At 39.6% G+C, this 27809-nt stretch overlaps 1 protein-coding gene and 1 pseudogene across 4 annotated transcripts in view; one reads left to right on the top strand and one right to left on the bottom strand.

Annotated features, from left to right (window-relative positions):
* ZC3H8 (zinc finger CCCH-type containing 8) overlaps nucleotides 1-27250 on the top strand; it is a 46734-nt gene extending 19484 nt beyond the window's left edge. For 2 of the 4 annotated variants that reach the window (XM_066267678.1, XM_066267679.1), the window contains exons 2-8: nucleotides 5313-5542; nucleotides 6844-6977; nucleotides 8935-9057; nucleotides 10312-10425; nucleotides 11392-11499; nucleotides 12690-12741; nucleotides 26439-27250. In XM_066267678.1, the coding sequence (XP_066123775.1) occupies nucleotides 5313-5542; nucleotides 6844-6977; nucleotides 8935-9057; nucleotides 10312-10425; nucleotides 11392-11499; nucleotides 12690-12719 (739 nt within the window). In that variant the 3' untranslated portion in view covers nucleotides 12720-12741; nucleotides 26439-27250. Of the gene's footprint in view, nucleotides 1-5307; nucleotides 5543-6843; nucleotides 6978-8934; nucleotides 9058-10311; nucleotides 10426-11391; nucleotides 11500-12689; nucleotides 12742-26438 lie in introns of all 4 variants that reach the window. The other 2 variants (XM_066267676.1, XM_066267677.1) reach the window with 1 other exon arrangement.
* LOC136328826 (large ribosomal subunit protein eL29 pseudogene) lies at nucleotides 222-910 on the bottom strand (annotated as a pseudogene).
* Nucleotides 27251-27809: the final 559 nt, after the last annotated feature.

Genomic DNA, 27809 nt, shown 5'->3' with positions numbered 1-27809 from the left:
TGTTTTGACATGATGGGTATGAACTGGTGATGAAAAATATATCATGGTTTGGCAGAATGCTATCAAGTTATAACTGTCACTGAAATTGACAGTGCACTGAGGTGATCCCAAATGCCAGAATTGGAGAATTGATTCTGGGGTCATACTACCCACATAAGGAGTCTTGGCTTTTTTTTTTTTTTCCCTGCCTCAGGTTTATTTGTACAAACAACAGGACACCAGCTTCCACACAGACAGCAGCCCAGAGGTCAAACCAGTTCTTCTGTCCTCACATAAGCAGCCAGAGACCTCTACTGCAGAGCCTTTGTGGGGGCCTGGGCACCTTTGGGAGCCAGAGCCTGGGCACCTTTGGGAGCCAGAGCTTGGGCACCTTTGGGACCCGGAACTTGAGCTCCTTTGGAAGTTGGTGCCAGAGCTGCAGCCTGAGCAGCAGCCTGAGCCGCAGGCTGGGGCTTGGTCTGAGCCTTGGTCTGAGCCTTGGTCTGAGCCTTGGCCTGAGCCTTGGCCTTTGGCCGGGAGAGCCTGAGACCCTTGGTGATGCGGGCACGAGCATGTTTCCCGAACTTGGGGTGAGCGATGTAGGCGAGTTGGCTGAGCTTGCGACTACCGCCCTTGGGGATCTTGCGCTTGACCTCCTTGGGCTTGACAAGGGCCTTGATGGCCTCAGCATGTGCAGTCATGGCCTTGGCGTTGTTGGCCTGCATCTTCTTCAGGCCTTTCTTATTGTGGCCTTCTTGGCAAAGCGCATGTTCTGCAGGAACTTGAGGTCTACCCCTTTAAGAGATTCGTATCTTTGTGACCGGGGTTTCTTGATGCCATTTCCGTGCCATTTTCGGGACTGGTTGTGCATGGTGTGGTTCTTGGACTTGGCCATATATCTACCAAAGCCGGCAGCTGCCGAAATGCCTGCAACCGGAAGAGCGAGTCTTGGCATTTTATTCTATTTCTTTAGAGAACAGTCCTTTCTTTTCTTTTTCTTTTTTTTCTTTTTTTTTTGTATTTTTCTGAAGCTAGAAACGGGGAGAGACAGTCAGACTCCCGCATGCGCCCAACCGGGATCCACCCGGCACGCCCACCAGGGGTGATGCTCTGCCCACCAGGGGGCGATGCTCTGCCCCTCCGGGGCGTCGCTCTGCTGCGACCAGAGCCACTCTAGCGCCTGGGGCAGAGGCCAAGGAGCCATCCCCAGTGCCCGGGCCATCTTTTGCTCCAATGGAGCCTTGGCTGCGGGAGGGGAAGAGAGAGGCAGAGGGGAAGGAGGAATGGGGGTGGAGAAGCAAATGAGCACTTCTCCTATGTGCCCTGGCTGGGAATCGAACCCAGGTCCCCCGCACGCCAGGCCGACGCTCTACCGCTGAGCCAACCGGCCAGGGCCGAGAACAGTCCTTTCTTTTTATGCCCAGAGTAAACTTCTTTCTTTTTTTTTCTTTTTTCTCTTAAGTGAGAAGAGGGGAGATAGACTCCTGCATGTAGCCTGACCGGATCCAGCCAGCAACCTCCCCCCACACCCCCATCTGGGGCTGATTTTTGAATCAACTGAGCTATCCTCAGTGCCTGAGGCTGATGCTGGGACCAGCTGAGTTATCCTAAGCACCCAGGGCTGACACTCAAACCAGTTGAGCCACTGGCTGCAAGAGGGGGAGAGAGAGAAGGGGTAGATGGAGGAGAAGAGAAGCCAGTGGTCGTTTCTCATGTGTGCCCTGACCAGGAATCGAACCCAGGTTGTCTGCACTACAGGCTGATGCTCTATCCACTGAATAAACTGGCCAGGGCCAGTAAACTTCTCTTTGATTGTGTTCTGGTGAGAGGTGGGCAGAGGGAACTTGTCATAATAGCTTTGTCTGGGGTTTTTTTTGTAGAATTTTAATTCATCCTCGGTTATAGTCTCATTTCTCACATTCAGCCTAAGCCTAGCCTCCAGTTTAGAACTTGCTTTTTGTTGTCCTGGCTTGTTGGTTCAGTGGTAGAGAATTGGCCTGGCATGTGGATGTCCCACGTTTGATTCTCAGTGAGGGCACACAGTAGAAGCAACCATCTGCTTCTCCACTCTTCCCTCCTCCCTTCTCTGTCTCTCTCTTCGCCTCCCACAGCCATGGCTCAGTTGGAGCATGTTGGTCCTGGGCACTGAGGATGGCTCCATGGCCTTGCTTCAGGCACTAAAGTAGCTTGGTTTCCGAGCAATGGCGCAGTGGCCCCAGATGGGCAGAGCAGTGCCCCATAGAGGGCTTGCCGGCTAGATCCTGGTTGGGGTGCATGTGGGTATGTGTCTCTCTGTCCCCCCCCCCCTTCAATTCTTACTTAAGAAAAAAAAAAAAGGCCTGACCTGTGGTGGTACAGTGGATAAAGCGTCGACCTGGAAATGCTGAAGTCGCCGGTTCAAAACCCTGGGCTTGCCTGGTCAAGGCACATATGGGAGTTGATGCTTCCAGCTCCTCCCCCCTTCTCTCTCTCTGTCTCTCTCTCTGTCTCTCTCTTTCTCTCTGTCTGTCTCTCCCTCTCCTCTCTAAAATGAATAAATAAAAATAAATAAATAAAAAATTTTTAAAAAAATGAGAGACTTCTTTTTAAAAAAAAAAAAAAAAAAAAGAACTTGCTTTTTGTTTATCAAAAATCTGCCAAAAACTTGTTGTGTTCTTCTCAGTTACTGATGAGTGTACTTCATGGCCTCTCCTCTACCCTACCCTACTGTGGAAATATGAATTTTTATATTTCTGTACTTTATTTAGTATGGAACCAACCATACTACTTCAATAAACCATCCTGAATCAAAAGCAGGAAATTTTTGTACTTGAATCTGCTTTATTTAGACTCCTTTACAAAAGAGAAAAAAGTTGTCATATCATGTTTTTAACTTTCTAAATTATATAGAGACCAGCAAACATCAAAGCAGTGAGTTTATAGCTAGTTGTGTGCAGTATTTAAGCAATCATTTGTATTGCCATCTGAAAAGAATCATGTCAACTAGTAATACTTATCTCTATTGTCTAATAAAACAACGTAGTTGATGATTGTCCTGGTTTTATTTACGGTGCTGATTCATCTCATCTTTTTCTTCAATGCAAATAAATCAGGCATGTTATTACTTGCAATAAAAGGGGTCGGATTCTGTACTGTAGACCTGAATGTTTTGTGCAAGGGAGCACTTAGTCACTCATTTGGATTGGAATATTTTGATTCAGATACACTGAGTGGAATTTTATCTCCCTGTGTGTTTGATTATGCTGAACTTTGTGCGAGCTGTGACATACTGAATGACTTTGGTTCTCTCTGTGCTCATTTAAGATAAAATGAAAATTAGTGAGCACAGAACCACGGTAAACACAATCATCATCACAGAAGTCAGCCAACTTTTTCATAAAGGACCAGGTAGCGCATCTTTTCCACTTCATGAGCCATATTGTCCCTGTCACAATTAAGCAGCCATAGATAATAGGTGATAAATGAATGGATGTCACTGTGTTTGAGCAAAAACTTTATTTATAAAAACAGGAGGCCAGGCAAGTGTTTGCCAACTCCTGACTAGAAATTCTGTTTAAAGTCTTTTTTGTATGGCATTTGTTGGGAAAGGTGCTCTTTCTTGGGGACATGAAGACAAGGAACTTGGTGGCCTTAAGACTGGTGGATTGGTTGGTAGTCTTTAGTTTGGTGTAATGAAGACAAAGTGAGCATCGAAGCTCTTGTCAGGTTAGGAAACTTTCTCAGTTTGAATTCTTCAGGGAAGAACAGATTCATTTTCTAGGCTTTAGTTGGAAGACCTTTAAATTGGACTATCTCTAATAGATTATAATAGTGATTCTTCTGTTTTATTTGTTTTGAGTTCTTTGCCTCCATCGGTTATGAGAAAGTAGATAAGAGACCAGACCTAGAAGTGTTCTCTGGAGCAGATCTTTGGCCAATTTAATAATAGCTGTCATCTCTTCCTGACATCAAAATAGGAGCCCTTGGACACTTGGATTCTTTTTTAAAATTCTTTTTTTTTTTTTTAAATACAGAGACAGAGCGAGAGTCAGAGAGAGGGACAGACAGACAGGAACACAGAGATGAGAAGCATCACTCATCAGTTTTTTGTTGTGACACTTCAGTTGCTCATTGATTGCTTTCTCATATGTGCCCTGACCATGGGCCTTCAGCAGACAGAGTGACCCCTCACTCAAGTCAGCGACCTTGGGTCCAAGCTGGTGAGCTTTTGCTCACACCAGATGAGCCCTCGCTCATCTGGTGTCTCGAACCTGGGTCCATCACATCCCAGTCCTATGCTTCTATCCACTGCGCCACTGCCTGGTCAGGCAACACTTGGGTTCTTTTAAGTGAACTTTTTAATTGAAATGTACATAATGATTATAATTATAGAGCTGGGTACAGCTGTGTAACCAATACTTGGAAACTTTAAGTTGTTTGCTGTGATTACCCCAAGCTCTCCAGGGTTAGCCACCAGCCCTGGGCTTGGACACCTATGTTTATAGCTGTCATCTCAGAACAGTTCCAACAGCAGTTAGAAAAGGATTTCTGAAAGTAAAGTTAACCTGATTAAAGAGAACCAGGCAGTTCTCTTCCTTGTCATCATGGCTGCCACCTTCTCTGCCACCAGTGCTCTAAATTATGGGAAAAAGAATAGGCTTTAGTAGTAGCTATGATATATCTTAGTGTAGTGGATTTAAAAAAAATTTTATTGATTGATTTTACAGAGAGGAGGGGGATGACAAGAACTATCAACTCATAGTTGCTTCACTTTAGTTGTTCATTGCTTGCTTGTTGCTTGCACGTGCCTTGATTAGACAAGCTTAGGGTTTCGAACAGGCATCCTCAGCATTCCAGGTCAACACTCTATCCACTATGTCACCGTAGGCCAGGTTAGTGTAGTGGATTTTTAATTGGGCCATTACCATTTACTTTTTTGAAGTCATGAGTTACTGAATTAAACTATTTAAAAGTGTAGTCAATGCAAAGGGAGAAATAAAATGTGAACTATACTACTGTAATTTCTTTATATCAAATAGTTAACATTTGAGGGCTTACTCTTTTAATTCAGCAAACTACATAGAGTGTACAAATTCAGAATCTTCCCCCAAAGATTTGGATGACTATGTCAAGCTGTTTTTTTTTTTTGGGGGGGGGGGAGGGTGTTGTTTTTAATTCTGGAAAATTTCAAATACATAACAGTGGAAAGAATAGTATATGATATCTCATGTGCCTATCACCCAACCTCAGCAATGGTCCATTTATGGCCAGTCTTTGTATCTTCTTTATAACCATACTGTTTGGAATCATGCTAGGTTTTTAAAATTGAAAGTTTTAATTTTTACTTAGTTTAGGCACTTTGGAAACTCTTCAACATCACCGAAGACTTTGCTACATAGAAAATCAAGAAGTAAGGACTATGATGTATACAGTGATAATGATATCGGCAATCAGGACTCAGAAGATAGTTTTGCTAAGGAGCTTCAACAGTATATTAAAGCCAAAGAAATGGCAAATGCTGCTCAATCCTCACCATTTCCTGAAGAATCCATGAAGAAAGAAGAAGCGAAGTGTACACAGAAAGGTAAAGGTCAAACTATTTTGTCATTTAAAGTCTATCTAGAAGAGCAGTCACAGTTGTCCATGGATGAGGGTGGGGGTTCTCCTGCATTTTATGATATAAAGACCTGTACACCATATATAAGCCTGCATGACCCATGCCAAGACCTGGTCACTCAGGGTGCAATGCTGAGTTTGTGGGAGGAGCTAAGAGTTCAAGAGGGTTATCAAAGGCCATGACTACTTTGAAAGGGAGAATGTGAAATCCCGGCCTCTGCATGAAAAGGACAGGATGTGCCTGTTTGTATTGCTGTCATCTGAAGACAGTTGACTTAATGTCAGGGACGGTAGTGTGTCATACTAAACTCAGACATCTCTCTTAGATTGCTAAAGTGAAATATAATCATAGATAAGGAGGACAGATGAGAATTATAAATGAAAAAATTTTTAAGGCTTATATTTGTTTTTTTAATTTTTTAAAAATTTTCTCGCCCGACCTGTGGTGGCGCAGTGGATAAAGCGTTGACCTGGAAATGCTGAGGTTGCCGGTTCGAAACCCTGGGCTTGCCTGGCCAAGGCACATATGGGAGTTGATGCTTCCAGCTCCTCCCCCCCTTCTCTCTCTCTGTCTCTCCTCTCTCTCTCTCTCTCTCTCTCTCCCTCTCCTCTCTAAAATGAATAAATAAAAAATAAAAAAATAAAAAATAATAAAATTTTCTGTTACAGTTGACATACAATTTTATCTTAGTTTCAGATGTACAGTATAGTGGTTAGACATTTGCATAAAGTGAATTATATAAATAAGTCTAGTACCCATCTGATACCATACATAGTTATTACCATATCATTGTATAAATGAAATTCTTAATCCTCTCATTTTACTGCCTTCCCCTCTTAAATGTTTTTCTGTTTATAATGGGTCATAAATTTAATCTGTATAAAATGTTTTCAGTGACAGATCCAATAGTAATATATGCAGTCAGTTTAAACAGTTGAATTTTTACTCTGAAGGTCTGTTGCAGTTCCTAATTAGATTCATCATACTCTGAACATTTAAGAAGGATCTGGCTTGTGGCTAGCAAGACTGATTTCAGTAATTATCTTGCCTTTTTTGACAGTACTGTTTGTGTTTTCACAGAGAATGAGTTGGGATCCAGAATGTATTGATTTTCTCTTTGATCTCTTAGTCCCACAGCATCTAGGAAGACAGACTAGCATCATGCCTATTTTATTCATTGAGCAGGACTTCTGTATTATTATAGAATATACTTTTTTAGAGTAAACTGTTGTTTTATGTCATCATTAAAATTAACTTTCTGTTTTTAGCTGTTAAACAAAAAAATAAAAACCTTAAAGCTGCCCACAAGAATGGTAAACCGAAGAAAATGAAGCGGAAATGGCCTGGCACTGCGGACAAGGGTTCAAGTGCATCATTGAGGGACAGTGGCTCCCAGGGACAGGTACAAGGACGACTTCTGTCTTACCCTCAGTGACAAGCCACAAAGTGAGGGTTATCAACAGTGAAACCTGCAGCTGCAGTGGGCTCCATCCACATCCTCTCTCATGCGGGAACTGCTAGCACTTACTTTCAGCCTTAGTGTTGCACCTGCTGCCTCAAATACAATACATGCTTGTGAGCCCCTTGCTTTTTGAGTTGTGCTGTCAGCGTCTATGGAAAAACAGACTGATGGGGAGAAGATGCAGTGAACACTAGCACATTTCAAAGGCCACAGAGTCTTACAAGGTTTCAGCTGTTGCAGTCCCTGGCCTACTGGTTCTTGACTCCCTCTGGAAATTAAAAATGATTTTCTGAGCATTGGTCTTTGCAACCATCCTCTACCCTCCTCATAATTTGATTTTGTTTATAGAAGCTCCTTCTTCCTTGTTCTGCACGTGTAATCAGGGTGGACAATAAGTGACTTCTCTTGACTTTGCTTTTCTGAGGGCTTCTAGACTGGGTGGCAACCACTTTTATTATTTTTGGCCATAGGGGATAAGTGGTAAAATACTAGAAATACCAAAATAGTATGGATTGAAACACATGTAATATCTTGCCCTGCCTCCATATTTTACAAATGAGGAATCTGAGGCCCCAGGATTCTGGTGACTGCCAGGGTCACACAGGGCCAGGCCAGCGCTGGGACTTTGTGCTTGACCCCCCAGATGAGTATTCCCTTATATTTGGTTTACATTGACTTAAAAAGTTATTCAGGCCTGACCTGTGGTGGTGCATTGGATAAAGCGTTGACCTGGAAATGCTGAGGTTGCCGGTTCGAAACCCTGGGCTTGCCTGGCCAAGGCACATATGGGAGTTGATGCTTCCAGCTCCTCCCCCCTTCTCTCTCTCTGTCTCTCTCTCCTCTCTAAAATGAATAAATAAAATTTTTTAAAAATTAAAAAAAAAAGTTATTCAAAGCTGATAGCTTTTCTACATGAGAATCAAATTCTAAACATATGTTATAATTTAATAACATAACCAAGTAAAACCAAAGATTTCAGCTGACACATTTATGAAACAAATTTGATAGTGCTAAGTGGAAATTGGACATTATTGTGAGACAGACATATAAATGTCCAGCTAGCTCCCTTCTTTGTACATCCGGTATTTCAAATTATTCAGCAATGTGGTATGCAGAAGCTAGAAGCTGTATTACAGGTTTACACTCTTAACTGTGGTGTATGCTTCCAAAGAGCTAAAATGTATTATGAAATTCCCCTTTTGTTTTTATACCTTTATCATCATCTTTGAAGGTATATTTCTAATTACATTTGTTCATTTGAGCTGGTTAATAGAGGCCCCTCACACCCAGAGGGCATCTCATTGAAATGAAACATTACACTGCTTCCAGTTCACCTTATGACTTGCAGTTTTTGTCTCCATTGTTCTAAAGAGCCTTATTCTTACCCTTCGCTTTTTATCTCTCTTTTTAAAAAAAGTAGTAGCACTTTTTTTTTTTCATTACTTAATTCATTTTTTAAAGTAGGGACAGAATATAATAAAATAATCAAATTTTATAAATACTAATGTTCAGTGATGGAATGCTGTTGAAACTGACAAAATATTTTTCAACTGGTGTTTAAAAGGACAAATCTTATACATGAAGGTCAATTTAGAGGAGTCACTTATTTTTTTTAAGATTTATTAATTTTAGAGAGAGGAGAGAGAGAGGAAAAGGGTGGACAGGAACATCAACACGTACTAGTTGCTTCTCATATGTGCCTTGATTGGGTAAGCCCGGAGTTTCGAGCCAATGACCTTAGCGTTCCAGGTTGATGCTTTATCCCCTGTGCTACCACAGGTCAGGCAGAAGAGTAGCTTCTTAATGTTTTATAGATGATTTAAAATAATTTTGTGCAATGTAATAAAATATTTAATTTTCTGTTTCTCACATTTAGTTTTTTTGTTTTTGTTTCCAGGATGGTAAACCTAAGGAGAAGCAGCAGCATGTGCGAATGAGTCAGGGGTTCATCAACCAACACACAGTGGAACACAAGGGGAAACAAGTTTGTAAATATTTCCTAGAAAGGAAATGTATTAAGGTATGAAAAATGTGTAAGCAAAGATATACTAAAATGTAAGGTATAGTAAAAACACTAAAACCAACTCCTCTTTCCATTAAATATTCTAAAAACATACCTGTTTCCTCCTAGAAACAGTTCACTTAGAAAATTTTACTGAAACACTGTTTTATATTTCAGAAAGATTTTTTTTTTTTTTGCAAGAGAGAGAGAGGACAGACAGACAGGAAGGGAGAGATTAGAAGCATCAACTCATTGTTGCAGGACCTAAATTTTTCATTGATTGCTTTCTCATACATGACTTGACAGAGGGGCTCCAGCTGAGCCAATGACCCCTTGCTCAAGCCAGCGACCTTGGGCTGAAGGCAGGGACATTGGGTTTCAAGCCAGGGACCATGGGGTCATGTCTATGATTCCATGCTCAAGCCAGCAACCCTGCACTCAAGCTGGTTAGCCCACGCTCAAGCAGGATGAGCCTACGCTCAAGCCAGCAACCCTGCACTCAAGCTGGTTAGCCCACGCTCAAGCAGGATGAGCCTACACTCAAGCCAGCAACCCAGGGTTTCAAACCTGGGTTCACAGCATTTTAGGCTGACTCTCTATCCACTGCGTCATCACCTGGTCAAGCAAGAAAGATAATATTTTAAAAATCTATTATAAATGTTTAGTACTTAAAATTTTAAGTAGATGAATGTGATGTGATCATAACTCATTAACAATTAGAGTATATAGCTACTAAGACTTTGGTATTTTTCTGAAGTTGTTTGTTTATCTAAAGTTTAGTAGAAATTTTAATTACTTAACTGAGAAATAATGACTTTTTCTTTTTGTGTGTGTGACAGAGACAGAGAGAGGTTGGAACAGACAGGGACAGACAGATAGGAAGGGAGAGAGATGAGAAGCATCAGTTCTTTGTTGCATCACCTTCGATGTTCTTGATTGCTTTCTCATATGTTCCTTGACCCGGGGGCTGTGGCAGAGCCAGTGAACCCTTGCTCAAGCCAGCGACCTTCAGCTCAAGTCAGTGACCTTGGGCTTCAAGCCAGCAACCTTTGGGCTCAAGCCAGTGACCATGGGGTCATGTCTATGATCCCACGCTCAAGGAAGCAACCCTGTGCTCAATCTGGTGAACCCATGCTTAAGCCAGATGAGTCCACCCTTAAGCTGGCAACCTCGGGGTTTCAAACCTGGATCCTCTGTGTCCCAGTCCGACGTCTATCCACTGTGCCACCACCTGGTCAGGCTGACTTTTTCTTGTTGCTTCTTTTGGCTCAGGGAGACGAGTGTAAATTTGATCACGATGCAGAGATAGAGAAGAAAAAGGAAATGTGTAAGTTCTATGTACAAGGATATTGTACCAGAGGTGAAAACTGTCTGTATTTGCATAATATCCTTTCTCACAAGATATAACTTGACTCCTCATGAGTACTTATATGAACATAGGTTTTATTCCCTTTTTAGGAAAAGAGGGATTCTTAGAAATTTTCTCAGTTGAAGTATAGCAGTCATGAGACTGGTCAAGTCCCAGAAATTTCTGGTATGACATTTACTTGTTGAATGTACATTCATGTAAGCTCCTTCATAAGAAGAGGCAGGGATAGCATAATTTGGGAATGCTTGTTTGCTGTATTTTCTGTACTCTGTAGAGGTTAGCTGTCCCTTATTTGAAGAATAACCCTCACATTAATGCACATGGTACGAACATGTTGTAAAAACATGGAACATGAATATGTTCCTTTGGTCACTTTCAGTCATTCAGTTTTTTTTTTTAATTTTTATTTTTTTATTAATTTTAGTGGATTGACATTGATAAATCAGGGTACATATGTTCAGAGAAAACATCTCCAGATTATTTTGACATTTGATTATGTTGCATACCCTTCATTAAGTCATTCAGTTTTAAGAAATTTTAAATTCTCACTTGAGAATCTTTTCCTAGGAAACAACGTTGACATTGTATAAATTGATCCTATTACACAAAGGATCCAAATTTGTAAAGACGTATCATTGTCATTAACTTTAATTCCTCTATCCCAAAACAATTTTTAAACATTATCATACGTCTCAAGGTATTTAAAATATTGTACACATCTCTTTCTTATATCAGTGAGATGTGTTTGTATCAGAGAATGGATATGAAGGCAGAAAGTATCCTGTGATAGCCAATAAACTTGATTTATATAATCTCCTAAAAGTAGATTTTTTTCATGTAATCCAATTAGTAACTTATTGTCTTAAATGGGAATTCAGTGTTTCTACTAGTTAGAAAAGCCTTTAGGTAGGAAAAAGTCATTAAATGAATAAGTTATTTTAGTTGGGTTAAGGTTGTTCTTTTCCTTAACATTTGGGATACATGAATATCCTTGCAAGTTCTACCATACAGGAACAAAATGTTATCAGGGAGAGCACTGCAAGTTTTCACATGCTCCTCTGACTGCTGAAACGCAGGAACTGCTGGCTAAGGTAAGTATAGTTTTAGTCATCTTTTGTTGTTTTTTAAAGAAAATGCTTGAACTGAGGGTTAGAATTTGAAAAGCTACTGGTCTTGAAGAAAATGCCTCATAGGTTAGCATATGGCATATATTAGGACTGATAATCTAAGCATTTACTTCAGTTTAGAATATCATTATTCATTTTTATATTTTTCCTTGTAGCTTAAAGGAAAATTCACATTTGTTTTGTTCTCAAAACCTTGAAGGCAGTTAGAAATGTTAATAGCTAAACTAAAAAAGGGAAACAGCAAATAGTAGAAAGGTATTTCTGTTACACTTGTGGAAGAATAATTAAGGCTCATTGGTTGACAGACATTTTTTTTTTAATTAAGTGATAGGGGAGGAGGCAAAGAGACAGACTCCCATGTGCACCTCAATGGGGATTTGCCTGGCAAGCCCCCTACTGGGCAATGTTCTGCCCATCTGGGGCTGCTGCTCCGTTGCTTGGCAACTGAGCTATTTTAGTGCCTGAGGTGAGGCCATGGAGCCATCCTCAGCACTCGGGGCCAACTTGCTCAAACCAATTGAGCCATAGCTGCAGGAAAGGAAGAGTGAGAGAGAGAGAAAGGGGGGAGGGGTGGTGAACCTGTTGGTCACTTCTCCTCTGTGCCCTGACTGGGAATTGAACTTGAGACTTCCACACATTGGGCTGACACTGTACCACTGAGCCAACTGGCCAGAGTTGGTTGATAGACATTTTAGAGTTATATCACAGAATACTCAGTTATTTCAAAGTGTTTTCTTCAAATATTCTTTCAGTCTATGAGAAAGGATGATTAAAAAATAATAGTCATTTATATTCTATCATTTCCCGCATTAACTGAAACAAGTTTCTCCAAAGTAAAATTGAGATATAAGTGAAAATAAAATATTATTTTAAAACCAAGCCATACCATCTTGTGGCAGAAATTTTTTTGAGTACATGCAAAATTAGAAAGTCAAAGTGCTTATTTCTAGATATTTTTAGATTTATAAAATTTGAAAGGCTACTGTAGAATCAGAAGTCATACCAAGTATTTGGTTTGTTTCTTCAGTTTCTCTTACAGTCAATATTATTAGATGATTACTAGGTGGATGGATATTATCATGTGAAAATTACAAGAGTATGATGATATATGTGATAATGCATAAAAATTATTATGCTACTTTTTTACTTATTAGGTTTTGGATACAGAAAAGAAGTCATCATGAAAATAAAATATGTTAAAAGAAGGTAAAATTAGGATTTAGCACATTTCCTTTTTCTGAAACATTTCTAGAACTTGGCATGGAAACATGGCTTTTTCTGTTTTTTTCAAATAGAAGTCATTCTCTCTCTCTCCTCCCCTTGCTAAAAAAATTATAAAATATTTGGTACATATGCATATATATATTGTGGGTCTCGATAGACCTGCTTCCTCCTCTTCATTTGTCACTATCTTTATGTTTTTATTCTCCTCCTCTGTTTCTTTGTAAATTTACCAAAGGTACATACATGATGCACTAAATAGTATTTTTTGTTGTGTTTGTATTTGGATTTTATATAAATGGTATCATACTCTGTATTAATTAGTGACTTTCTGTTTTCACTCAACATTACCCTGCTAAGATTCATGTAGATGCATGCAGCTGTCATTCATTCATTTTTACTCCTACATAGCATTTCAATCATAGTTTATTCACTTATTCTACCATTAATGAACACTGAGGTTATTTTCAATTTTTTAAATACAAACTGTTACTACAAATAATCATTTTCATGTCTTCTGATATAAATGTGTGTGTTATCCTGGTATATACCAAGGGGTAGAATTGTTGCATCATCTTAACAGTTAAGATGATACCAATCTTCTGCAAAGTAGCCATAACTGTTTATACTCCCACTAATTGTGTACAAGAACTGTTAATCCATTTGCCAATATGTTTTATTAAGACTTTGTTTTACCAATTTAGTTGGTGTAAAAATGGTGTCTCATAGCTTTATTTTCATGAAGTTCAACATCCTTTCTTATGCTTATTAGCTTTGGAGTGTCACCTTTGGTGAAATGCCTATTGATGTCTTCCATAAATGTTTCTATTGGGCTGATTGTCTTCTATAAATTGGTTTTATTCCTGATAGAATCTTTTGTGAGGTATGTGTGGCAGTTCTTTCATTTTGTGGGCTGTCTTTTTACTTTTTGAGGTGTCTCAATGAGCAGAATTGCTTATTTTGGCAATCATTTTCTTTATGGTAGATTTTGTGTTTTGTGTCTTATTTAAGAAATCTTTCCTATCGTAAGGCTATAAAAATACTTTAATTTTTTTTAAGTTTTACTTATTCATTTATATTTTAATCCCTTGGAAATTTTATTAGTTAACATTTGCCGTAATAACAGTGTTTAACAACCAACTACGAACTCTCCATACCATGTAAAAATAAAAAGTTTCTTTTTCTTGCATCTGCAGGTTGGCTGGGTTGGCTCTACTTTATACAGCAGTTTGAATAGGATGGTTCTGCCCTACATTTGTTCTCCTGGAACCAGTGGGCTATCTAGGCATATTCTTTTTGTAGCAACTCAAGAGGCCCGTTTTGCATCACATTAACTTAGAATCCATTTGCCAAAGTTAGTCAAATAGCCAAGCCCAAATGTCTAGGAATAGGAAGTACACCTTTTGTACTTTCCATGTAGGAGGAACTGCTAGATTACATGAAAAATAGTGTGGCTATGGCTATAGGATGAAAGGAACAATTACAACTAGTCATTTCTTTTACTTAATGGTAAGGCTGAATAATATTCCATTGTATGTATATATAGCACATTTTACTCATTCATCTGTCAGCAGTCAGTTGAGTTGCTTTCACATTTTAACTATTGTGAATAATGCTGTTACAGACATGGGTATACAAATATCTTTTTGAAATCCTATTTTTAATTCTGAATATATACCTAGAAGTAGAATTGCTAGATCATATGGTAGTTCTAATTTTTTTCTGTGTGGCGGGGGGGCGGGAGAGACAAAGAGAGGGACAGATAGGGACAGACAGACAGGAAAGGAGAGAGATGAGAAACATCAATTCTTGGGCTTAAGCCAGCGACCATGGGTCATTCCTTAGTTGTTCATTGCTTGATTTCTCATATGTGCCTTGACTGGGGGGCTACAGCAGACCGAGTGAGCCCTTGCTCGAGCCAGTGACCTTAGGTGCAAGCTGGTGAGCCTTGCTCAAACCAGATGAGCCTGCGCTTAAGCTGGTGACCTCGGGGTCTTGAACCTGGGTCCTCCACATCCCAGTCCGGTGCTCTATCCACTCTATCCACTATGCCACAGCCTGGTCAGGCAGGTAGTTCTAATTTTAATTTTTTTGAGGAACCATCATACTGTGTTCTCCAGCATCAATGCTAATTTTCATTCCCACCAACAGTACACAGGGCTCCAGTATATCCATGTCCTCATCAAAACTTATTTTCTGTTGTTGATTTTTTGTGGGGTTGTGGGTGTGTATGTATGTGTGTTATTTCATAGTTGTGATTTGCATTTCCCTAATCATAGTGATATTATTTTTCATGAGCTTATTGGCTATTTGTATATCTTCTTTAGAGAAATGTCTATTGAAGTCCTTTGCCAATTTTTGAATTGGATTAATTAAATTTTTTTACTCTTTAAGTTTTAGGAGTTTTCTTTCTATTCTGGATATTAGTCACTTTTGATTTATATGATTTACAAATATTTTCTCCCATTTTTTTTTTTTAAGTAGGAGTAGGGGAGTTAGACTCCTACATGTGCCTCAACTGGAATCCACCCAGCAACTCCCAGTTGAGGCCAGTACCCTAATCAGTTGAACTATCCTAAGTACCCAGGGCAATGCTCAGAAGCTGTGAGAGGGGAGGAGAAAGAAAAGTGAGAGAGGGAGGGGAAGAGAAGCAGATGGTTGCTTCTCCTGTGTTCCCTGAATGGGAATCAAACTTGAAACATCCATACACTGGGCTGGTGGTCTGTCCACTGAGCCTATCGGTCAGGGCCTTTTTCCCGTTCTTTGGGTTAACTTTTCACTGTGTTTTGATTGTGTCCTTTGATACATAAGATTAAAAATTTTTTATGAAGTCTGATTTGATTATTTTTACTCTCTGTGCCTTTAGTGTCATATTCAAGAAGTCACTGCCAAATCCAATGTTGTGAAGCTTTTATCTTATGTTTTCTTGGAAGAGTTTTATAGCTCTCTTATGTTTGGGTCTTTGATCCATTTTGTGTTAATTTTGTGAATAATGTTATTTAAGGGTTCAACTTCATTCTTTTCCATGTAGATATCCAGTTTTTCAGCACCATTTGTTGAAGACATTGTCCTTTCCCATGTTAGATGATCTTAGCACCTTATTGGAAATCATTTGGCCAAATATATGATGGTTTATTTCTGGGCTTTTTATTTTATTCCATTAGTCTTTGTTTTGTGTTTTTTTAACTTTGTTCTGGCACATTAGGGCCCTTGAGATTTCATAGGACTTTTAGGATGGATTTCTCTCTTTCTACAAATCATGTCATTTTGATTTTGATAGGGATTATATTGACTCTGTAGGTCACGGAGTATGGTATTGATATCTTAGCAATATTAGGTCTTCTAATTCATGAACATGGGCTATCTTTCCATTTGTTCGTGTCTTCGTTAATTTTCATCAGCAGTGTTTCATAATTTTCACTGTAGAGTCTTTTACCTTGGTTAAGCTAATTCCTAAGTGTTTCAATTCCTTTGAGATAAATAAATGGAATTGTTTTCTTACGTTCCTTTACAGATTGCTTATTGTTAGTGTATAGAAATGCAACAGATTTTTGTTGACTATATCCTACTGCTTTGCTGAGTTCGTTTATTCTAACAGTTTTTTGTGGAATCTTTTAAGTTTTCTACATATGAGATCATTTGATGTATGTTTCCTTAACATGATATAATATGTTATACTTAGTGGGAAAGTTAGCGTCATACTTATGGGCAAACAGTAAAGGCATTTCCACTAGAAGAGTCCAGTGGGACTGAGTTTCCGAAAGTTGAAGCAAGTTCATCTCATTGGGCGCAGGTTTTGTTTAGAAATGCCCTTGATAGCGTGCGGAGGACCTGGGTTCGATTCCCGGCCAGGGCACACAGGAGAAGCGCCCATTTGCTTCTCCACCCCTCCGCCGTGCTTTCCTCTCTGTCTCTCTCTTCCCCTCCCGCAGCTAAGGCTCCATTGGAGCAAAGATGGCCCGGGCGCTGGGGATGGCTCTGTGGCCTCTGCCTCAGGCGCTAGAGTGGCTCTGGTCACAACATGGCGATGCCCCAGAGGGGCAGAGCATCGCCCCCTGGTGGACAGAGCGTCGCCCCATGGTGGGCGTGCCGGGTGGATCCCGGCCGGGCGCATGCGGGAGTCTGTCTGGCTGTCTCTCCCCGTTTCCAGCTTCAGAAAAATGAAAAAAAAAAAAAAAGAAATGCCCTTGAGGAAGCAGTAAAGCGTATTCATGATTTTAAACCTTAGTTCTTGAGTGCTTGTCCTCAGTATTATGTCTAGCAAAATGGGAAGATGTGTCAAGTATTTCTACACACTAAGGAGTATTCTAAGGAAGAGCACTTGTGTTATTATCTGAGTTCAAGCTGAATTGGCTGCATTTTTTATGAATATTCTTTACTTGACAGAGCAACTGTGGGCCAACTGGTGTCTTCTGATGTGGAAATTTGGCAGGCAGTTTTCTACCAGTGACTGCAGTGACCCTGTCACTTCAAAAAAAACACCTGAAAATATTTGTTTTCACTGATAAATTTCTGGCTTTTGAGCAAAAAGGGTAATTTCAGACATTTCATCTGCCTCTGTGAGCTTGAAAACTTTCCTGTACTTAAAAGATATATATATATATTTTTTTATATTTTCTGAAGTTGGAAACAGGGAGTCAGACTCCTGCATGCGCCCGACCAGGATCCACCTGGCATGCCACCAGGGGGTGATGCTCTGCCCATCTGGGGCATTGCTCTGTTGCAACCAGAGCCATTCTAGCGCCTGAGGCAGAGGCCATGGAGCCATCCTCAGTGCCCGGGCCAACTTTGCTCCAATGGAGCCTTGGCTGTGGGAGGGGAAGAGAGAGACAGAGAGGAAGGAGAGGGGGAGGGGTAGAGAAGCAGTTGGGTGCTTCTCCTGTGTGCCCTGGCCGGGAATCGAACCCGGGACTCCTGCACGCCAGGCCAACGCTCTACCACTGGGCCAACCGGCCGGGGCTTAAAAGATATTTTTGATGAGGATGGTTGGTGACATTAAAAAATGTGAATTTTTAAATACCATATAATAGAACATTGAAAGATTTACATAAATTAATAAGCTAACATTTTTCAAATAATGCATGACATTACAAAATTATACATGGGTAAAACATCCATACAACCTGCAGTATAAACTAATGGGTTTTCATGTAACAGTGCAGAAAGTTCCTTGATGTGTATTCATATTCTGCATTGCAACTGGAAATTTGTTTCCATTTACTTTATTTTTATTTTAAGAAAAAGCACTTTATTTTTAATTTTTTCTAGTACTTTTATTATTTTTAAATTTATTGTGGTGAACTCGGGTAATAAAATTATATAGGTTTCAGGTGTATAATTCAGTAATAAATCATCTATACATTGCATTGTGTGTTTAATACCCAAAGTCAAATCTCCTATCATATATTTGACCCCTGCATTTGTTTTTTAATATTCATTTCCCCATCACATTATGTTTAGCTTTTCTGGGTATGTTTTAGTTCTATTTCTTTTTTTCTTTTTTAAATTTATTTATTGTGCTTACATAGATTCAAGTGTCCCACTGATATATCTCCCTCCTCCATCCACCCCCATGTTCCCCTTGATACCCCCTTTGTCCCCTCCCCCCTACACCCTCCCCCCCTTCTCTCCAGGATTTGCTGTTCTCTCTATAACTATGTTATGTATATAAAATCTCACTAATTTCTTTCCCTTCTCTGCATCCTCTCATCCCCTTTCCCTTTGACCACTTTTCCTCTAGTCTCTTTGATCTTGACTCTACCTGTATTCCCTTCCTCAGTTCACATTTTTCATTAGATTTCTCATATGAGTGAGGTCATATGGTATTTTTCTTTCTCTGCCTGGATTATTTCATTTAGCATAATAGTCTCCATGTCCATCCATGTTATCACAAAAGGTAAGATTTCTTTCTTTTTCATGGCCACGTAGTATATTCCATTGTGTATATGTACCACAGCTTTTTAATCCACTCGTCCACTGACGTACACTTGGGCTGTTTCCAAATCGTGGCTATTGTAAACAATGCAGCCATAAACATGGGGGGTGCATTTCTTCTTTTGAATCAGTGATTTGGTGTGCTTAGGATATATTCCTAAAAGTGGATAGCTGGGTCAAAAAGCAGTTTCATTATTAACTTTTTGAGGAATCTCCATACTGTTTTCCACAGTGGCTGCACCAGTCTGCATTCCCACCAGCAGTGCAGGAGGGTTCCCTTTTCTCCACATCCTCGTCTGCACTTATTCTGTGTTGTTTTGTTAATGAGTGCTATTCTGACAGGTGTGAGGTAGTATCTCATTGTGGTTTTAATTTGCATTTCTCTAATGATTATTGATGTTAAACATTTTTTCATATGCCTATTGGTCATCTGTATGTCCTCTTTGAACAAGTGTCTATTCAGTTCTTTTGCCAATTCTTTGATTGGATTGTTTACCTTCCTCGTGTTGAGTTTTACAAATTCTTTATAAATTTTGGTTATTAACACCTTATCAAACATATTGTCGAATATGTTCTCCCATTATGTGACTTGTCTTTTTATTTTGTTCATATTGTCTTTAGCTGTGCAAAAGATTTTTAGTTTGATATAGTCCCATTTGTTCATCCTGTACTTTATTTCACTTTCCCATGGAGATAAATCAGGAAATCTATTGCTACAAGAGATGTGAGAGAGCTTACTGCCTATGTTTTCTTCCAAGATGATTATGGTTTCACGACTTACATTTAAGTCTTTTATTCATTTTGAGTTTATTTTTGTGAATGGTGTAAGTTGGTGATCTAGTTTCATTTTTTTGCAAGTACCTGTCCAATGTTCCCAACACCTCCTTTGTCAAACATGAATTGTCCATAAAGGTGTGGGTTTATTTCTGGGTTCTCTGTTCTGTTTCATTGAACTGTATGCCTGTTCTTATGCCAGTACCAACCTGTTTTGAATACAATGGCCTTGTAGTATAACTTGATATCAGGAAGTGTGATACCCACTTTATTCCTCTTTTTCAAGATTGCTGAGGCTATTTGTGTTCTTTTTAGGTTCATATAAATTTTTGTAATATTTATTCTATATCTTTGAAGTATGTCATTGGTATTTTAATAGAAATTGCATTGAATTTATAATTGCTTTGGGTGATACAGACATTTTAATGATGTTTATTCTTCCTATCCATGAACATAGTATATGCTTCCACTTGTTTGTATCTTCCTTGATTTCTTTTATCAGTGTTTTATAATTTTCCAAGTACAAATCTTTTACCTCCTTGGTTAAATTTACTCCTATGTACTTTATTTTTTTGTTGTTGCAATAGTGAAGGGGATTGTTTCCTTAATTTCTCTTTCAGACAGTTCATTATTGGTGTATAAAAATGCCTCTGATTTCTGAGTATTGATTTTATATCCTGCCACCTTGCTGAATTCATTTATCAGGTGCAGTAGTTTTTTGACTGAGACTTCAGGGTTTTCTATGTACAGTGTTAGGACATCAGCTAATAATGATAGTTTTACTTTTTTTTTTCCAATTTGGATGCCTTTTATTTCTTCTTCTTGTCTGATTACTGTGGCTAGGACTTCCAGAACTATGTTGAATAAGAGTGATGAAAGGGGGCACCCCTGCCTTGTTCCTGCTCTTAAGGGAATTGCTTTTAATTTTTGCCCATTGAGTATGATGTTGGCTGTGGGTTTGTCGTAGATGGCCTTTATCATGTTGAGGTATGTTCCTTGTATTCCCACTTTGCTGAGAGTTTTGATCATAATTGGGTGCTGGATTTTATCAAATGCTTTTTCTGCATCTATTGATATAATCATGTTATTTTTCTTCTTCCTTTTGTTTATGTGATGAATCACATTGATTGATTTACGAATATTGTACCAGCCTTGCCTCCCAAGAATAAATCCCACTTGATCATGATGTATGATTTTTTTCAAGTATTGCTGGATCCGGTTTGCTAATATTTTGTTGAGAATTTTAGCATCTAACTTAATCAGGTATATTGGCCTATAGTGTTCTTTCTTTGTAGTGTCTTTGCCTGGTTTTGGAAAGAGGATTATGCTCGCCTCATAAAAGGACCTTGGAAGTCTTCCTTCCTCTTGAATTTTTTGAAATAGCTTAAGAAAGATAGGAGTTAGTTCTTTGAATATTGTTAAGATTTGCCTGTGAAGCCATCTGGTCCAGGATTTTTGTTTGCTGGGAGTTTTTTGATAACTGTTTCAATCTCATTTGTTGTAATCATTCTGTTTAGGTTTTCTGATTCTTCCAGATTGATTTTTGAAAGATTATGTTTCAAGGAATTTGTTCATTTTACCTAGATTGTCTAATTTATTGGCATACAGTTCTTCATAGTATTTTTTTACAATCCTTTATATTTCTGCTGTGTCAGTTGTTACTTCTCCACTCTTATTTCTAATTTAATTTATTTGAGTCCTCTCTTTTTTTTTGGTAAGTCTGGTTAAAGGTTCATAAATTTTGTTTTCCTTTTTAAAGAACCAACTCTTGGTTTTATTGATCTTCTGTATTGTTTTTTAGCCTTTATGTCATTTATTTCTGCTCTGATCTTTATTATTTCCTCCTGTCTATTTCCTCTGGGCTTTACTTGCTGTTCTTTTTCTAGTTCTTGCAGGGTTAAGTTGTTAATTTGAGCTTTTTCTGGATTCTTAAGGTGTGCCTGTAATGCTATGAACTTCCTCTCAGGACTGCTTTTGCTCTGTCCCATAGATTTTGAGTTGGTGTATGCTCATTATCATTCGTTTCTAGGAAATTTTTTATTTCTTTTTTTATCTCATTGTTAACCCATTCATTATTTAATAACATACTATTTAGTCTCCAAGTGTTTCAATGTTTTTTAGTTTTTCTATTTTAGTTGATTTTTAGTTTCATGGCATTGTGATCAGAGAAGATGCTTGATATGATTTCAGTCTTCTTAAATTTATTGACACTTGTTTTGTGTCCTAACATGTGGTCTGTCCTAGAGAATGTACCATGAACACTTGACAAGAATGTGTATTCTGCTTTAGGGTGAAAGGTTCTGAAGATATCTATTAAATACAGTTGATCTAGTGTGTCCTTTAAGTCTGCTGTTTCTTTGCTAATTTTCTTTCTTGAGGATCTACCCATTGATGTTAGTGGGGAATTAAAATCCCCAACTATTATAGTGTTCCTGTTGATCTCACCCTTTATGTTCATCAAAATGTGTTTTATATATTTAGGTGCTCCTATATTAGGTGCATAGATATTTATAATGGTTATATCTTCCTGTTGGATTGCTCTCTTTATCATTATGTAGTGACCTTCTTTATCCCTTACTATAGCCTTTGTTTTAAAGTCTATTTTGTCAGATAGAAGTATTGCTACCCCAGCTTTTTTTTCCTTTCCATTTGTGTGAAATATTTTTTCCATCCCTTCACTCTCAGTCTAAGTGTATCTTTTGTTCTGAGGTGAGCCTCTTGTAGTATATGAACAGGTCCTGTTTTCTTATCCATTAGCTACCCTATGTCTTTTGATTGGAACATTTACTCCATTAACTCTTAAGGTTATTGATATGTAGTTGTTTATTGCCATTTTATTCTTTAAATCTACAATCCTCTTTTTCTAGATTTTTTTTTCTTTGCTCTGTTTACAGCAGGCCCCTTTCCATTTCTTGCAGTATTGGTTTAGTTGTAATGAATTCCTTTAGTTTTTGTTTTGTTTGTTTTTTGTCTGGGAAGCTTTTTATTTCTCCTTCAATTTTAAATGATAACCTTGCTGGATATAGAAGTCTTGGTTGTAGGCTCTTGTTTTGCATTACTTTGAATATTTCTTGCCATTCCCTTCTGGCCTCAAGTGTTTCTGTTGAAAAATCGGGTGACATCCTATGGGGGCTCCTCTGTATGTAATTAACTTCTTTTCTATTGCAGCTTTTAGTATTCTTTCTTTATCTCTTAACTTTGGTATTTTAATTATGATGTATCTTGGTGTAGGCCTCCTTGGGTTCCTCTTTAATGGGTCTCTCTGCTTCTTGAACTTGTGTGACTTTTTCCTTCATCCATTTAGGGAAGTTTTCAGCTATGATTTCCTCATTCAGGTTCTTCATATTGTCTTAGAGCTCTCTTAGGAGTTTCCTCAGACTTTTTGAGCCTCTTTTCTCTTTGCTGCTCTGCTTTCGTGTGTTTGTTTATCTTGTCCTCTAAATTACTGATTTGATCTTCTGCTTCATCCAACCTGCTGTTAATTCCTTCTAGTGTAGTTTTCATTTCTGATACTGTATTTGTCATTTCTGATTGATTCTTTTTATGATTTAATTGTCATTTTTGATGCTTGCTCTCTCTTTATTTAGGTCCTCATTATATGTCCATCCATTGTTGCTTTAAGGTCCTTGAGCATCCTAACAATCATTATTTTAAACTCTGCAGCCGGTAATTTGGTTACTTCCATCTCATTCAGTTCTTTTTCTGTGGATTTCTTTTGTTGATTCATTTGGATTGCATTTCTCTGTCTTCCCAGTTTTTCTGTGTATAGAGTCCTCCTTCGGGTGTGCTGTTTGAATAGCTAGCTGGGTCTAGGGTTTAAGTTGTCTGCCTCAAGCTATCAGTTATGTTGGTTTTAGAACTTTTTGTGTTGGCATCATCTGTTGTTTGTAATCTGCTGTGGGCTACTTGTCAACAGCTACTGCTTTTTTTGCTATTTATGTTGGTGATTTCTGTGCCCAGGTAGTGTGGGAAGGGTCAACCTGTCTGTGAGGATCAGCTTCCTCCTGCTTTGGGCTGTCAGTAGATCCATAAAGCTGCAAGCTCTGAAAGATTTGCCTCCGCTTTTCAGTTTTTCCACCTCCTCCTGCAACTGCCTCGTCTTTCCAGAGTCTTCCTTTGAAAGACTATAGTGTGGACCTGACTGGCCTTACCTAACCAACTCCTGTACAGATTGCAAGCTTGTCGGATTAGGGCTGTGGTCAGCAAAATCATTAGTCAACAGAGCCAAATATCAACAGTACAATGATTGAAATTTATTTTGAGAGCCAAATTTTTTTAACTTAAACTATATGGGTAGGTACATTCCTTATCGAGGTAGCACCCGCACATGGTATTTTGTGGAAGAGCCACACTTAAGGGGCCAAAGAGCTGCATGTGGCTCGCAAGCCACAGTTTGCTGACCACTAGGTTAGGGCAGCTGAGGTTGGGAATACAACATTAGTGTGATCTCCTACTTCAGGGGTCTCGGGCAGTAGCTCAATATAGGGTTTGTAGACCCTACTCCAGGGCCCAATCCTTTAGCCTCTGTTGGGAACTCGAATTTTATTTCTCCCCGGTATGAGAGTCACAGAAAAGTATGAATTTCCTTGAGTTTCTCTTACTGCTGGCTTTTTGCTGGGCCCAGCAGGGGTAATCTGCTGTGGGCTACAGGATGGGTAGTGGGTGTGGCCTCTGAGAATCAGAGGTGGGGTCTGCCTGCCAGCTCTCCCAGGTCGTGGTGCGTTCTCAGCAGTGTAGGGGGGAGGTATAGCTCGAGTCTCACTGGAAACCTGAGTCACCGACCCACCCCCGGCTTCCTTGCCCTTCCGAAAGACCTTATTCCCTGGCTGGAGCTGGAGAGATTTCTGGGGGTATGGCAGCTGCTTTCCCCAGGCTGGTGTGGGACAAAGGGATTGCCCCTCCCATGAAAATGTCCACCTCAATATTGGAGAATGACTCAGCACAGGTCTTCTAGTCACCGTCACTGTGTCTTTCCCTGGGCCTCCAACTTTACACTTTCCTCACATAACTCCAGTCCTCTCAGCTCTCCCGCTCCTGGAGCCCTGGGTAAGTGGATGTGAATGAGGTTTTCTGCACAGGCCCTTAAAAACGGAATCTGCGTCCAAGAGGTGTGTCTCTTTCTTGTGTACAGAAACTCGGCTCTTTTCACAGCTAAATACTGTCTAGTCACCTCTTCTAGGCTTCGGGGCTCAGTCCTGGGGCTCTGGGCCCGGGGCTGAGGACCCACACTTCTCAGGGCAACCCCCCCCCCCCACCATGAGAGTCCCTCCCAGGCTGCTGCTCACTCCAGGAGCAGGGCAGCCCTTTCCACATCTCCACACTTCCTAGCAGACTTGATGTGGCTTCTGTGCTTCTTGGTTATAGAGTCCTCTTCGTTTAGTCCACAGTTGGTTTTTCAAGATGTTTGTTTTAAATTAACTTGTAATCCAATTTGGTCTGGGAGATGGCAGTTGGAACGTCTGTCTACTCCATTGCCATCTTGGAATCCTAGTTTTATTTCTTATATGGAGCATATTGTTGTATTCTGCTTGAGCCAAACCAAAAATTCATTTCTTCTTTTGACAAGTGAATCATTCCATCCACATTTACTTAAATGACTGAATGTTAGCTTTAGCTCTGTCATTTTTTATTTTAGTTATTGTGTATGTTATATATGGTTTCCCTGTCTATAATTTCTTTCTTTAATAATATTACTTTCTTTAATTCATTTTTAGTCTTTTCCACTTTAGTCCAATAACCCTTATTAAGTTTGCATTCAAATATATCTTATAGTCTTCATTTAAAAATTTTTAATTCGGCCCTGGCCGGTTGGCTCAGCGGTAGAGCGTCGGCCTGGCGTGCGGGGGACCCGGGTTTGATTCCCGACCAGGCCACATAGGAGAAGTGCCCATTTGCTTCTCCACCCCCCCCCCCTTCCTCTCTGTCTCTCTCTTCCCCTCCCGCAGCCAAGGCTCCATTGGAGCAAGATGGCCCGGGCGCTGGGGATGGCTCCTTGGCCTCTGCCCCAGGCGCTAGAGTGGCTCTGGTCGCGGCAAAGTGATGCCCCGGAGGGGCAGAGCATCGCCCTCTGGTGGGCAGAGCGTGGCCCCTGTTGGGCGTGCCGGGTGGATCCTGGTCGCGTGCATGCGAGAGTCTGTCTGACTGTCTCTCCCCGTTTCCAGCTTCAGAAAAATACAAAAAAATTAAAAATTAAAAATAAATAAATAAATAAATTTTAAATTCTTATTTATTGATTTTTAGAGAGAGAGAAAGGTAGAGAGGTAGAGACAGAGAGAGAGAGAGAGAGAGAGAGAGAGAGAGAGATCAGTTTGTTGTTCCACTTATTTATGCATTCACTGGTTGATTTGGGAATGTGCCCTGACTGGGGATCAAACCTGCAACCTTGGCATGTCGAGACAACGCTCTAACCAACTGAGCCAATGGGCCAGGGCTTAGTCTTTTTTTTTTTTTTAAGTGAAGAGGAGGGGAGATAGACTCCTGCATGTGCCCTGACCCTGATATACCCTGCAACCACCGTCTGGGCCCCATGTTCAAACCAGTCGAGTCAATGGCTGTAGGAGGGGAAGAGAGAGAGAAGGGGAAGAGGGATGGGAGAGAAGCAGATATTACTTCTCATATGTGCCCTGACCAGGAATTGAACCCAGGACGTCCATATGCCAGGCTGATGCTCTACCTACTGAGGTAACCGGCCAGGGCCTAGTCTTCTTTTTAAATAATTTTTTCTTGTGGTATTTCTAAGGTCAACTCTTGTTTCATTACTTCTGGATTTTTTTGTACTGTTCTGTTCTGCTCTTAGTTTTTGAATTTCAATTCGAGTTGCTTTTTCAGATTCCTGAAAAGGGATAGTTAATCCAGTTTAGATTTTTGTGTTACAGTTTTCTACTGCTGCATGTTTTGGTGGGGAAGGGAGCAGCATGGCTATGTTGATAATTTTCACCAGCTGAGATGTTTTTGTTTTCTGTTTTCTTCTGTAGCTTTGTATAAATGAAGAGTGTTTATGCCTGTATTCAGGACTGTTGAAGACTGGTGATTCAGAGTGGTTTACTAGGTTCCTTGTCTAAAGCACCTTCTTGCATCATTATGACGACATGCACTTCTTTAATGGATGGCGCAGAGGGATAGAATCTAGTGTCAAAATGAAGGGGCTGGTTCCCCGAGCTGCTCGGCTGTTGGTATAGAAGAAGAGATCAACAGCAGAGCCACTATAAATGTGGTAGGAAACTGCAGAAGTCTGTTCTAGGGTTGTTGTTGTATTTTTTTACAGGTATAAAATCTTTTAATTTATTTTTTTTTATTGAACTTATTGGGATGACATTGGTTAATAAAATTGTATAGGTTTCAGGTACACATTTCTACACTACATCATCTGTATATTGTATTGTATGTTCACCACCCCAAGTCAGGTCTCCTTCCATCAATATTTATCCCCCCTTTATCCTCTTCTCCCTCCCCCCATGCCCCTCCTTCTGGTAGTCAACATACTATTGGGAAGTCTGTTCTGACTCAGCTAATTTTCTCAATAAAATAGGCCGAGTAGGGTGCATAAAGGTGCAGGACTGAAAGAGGAAACTTGGGTTTCTATAGGAAGACCTGGAAGAATAGGAGATGGGTGTACAGTTAGAACTTTCCATGTCATTCAGTACTGTTCACTATTTTAATGGTTTCTTACAATTCTGTTTTATGACTTAAATTATGGTTCTGTGATTTTTTTAAACCAATTTCCTGTTGTTGGACATTTAAGTTGTTTTCAATTTCTTGCTATTAAAAATAAAAGTGGAACAATGTCTCTCGCTGTACCATTTCTAAACTTGGAGTTCTTAATTTTTTTGTTAAGATATAAAAATGGTTATCTTACTCATTGGTTCGTAAATCATAGATTATTCACTTATGTAAAAATATAAATTTTAGGGCCTGACCTGTGGTGGCGCAGTGGATAAAGCGTCGACCTGGAAATCCTGAGGTCGCCGGTTCAAAACCCTGGGCTTGCCTGGTCAAGGCACATATGGGAGTTGGTGCTTCCAGCTCCTCCCCACCTTCTCTCTCTCTGTCTCTCTCTCTCTCTCTGTCTCTCTCTCTGTCTCTCCCTCTCCTCTCTAAAATAAATAAATAAAAATTTAAAAAAATTTAAATTAAAAAAATAAAAATATAAATTTTAGGAGTGTGATGATGTCTCTAACATAATAATCAAATACAGAATTTTCAAGCGCAAATAATGAGATTCTAAATAGCACTTGTATATAGTGGTACTGATTACTGTTGGAAAAAATACTGTGATACTGAAACTATGATCATCATATTGTTTTATTCTGGGAAAAATAATAGCGTCACAACCTTGCTGTATAGAG

This window comes from Saccopteryx bilineata, chromosome 3 (genome assembly GCF_036850765.1).
Source record: "Saccopteryx bilineata isolate mSacBil1 chromosome 3, mSacBil1_pri_phased_curated, whole genome shotgun sequence".
Taxonomy (NCBI): Eukaryota; Metazoa; Chordata; class Mammalia; order Chiroptera; family Emballonuridae; genus Saccopteryx; species Saccopteryx bilineata.
This window is presented reverse-complemented; position numbering and strand designations above follow the sequence as displayed.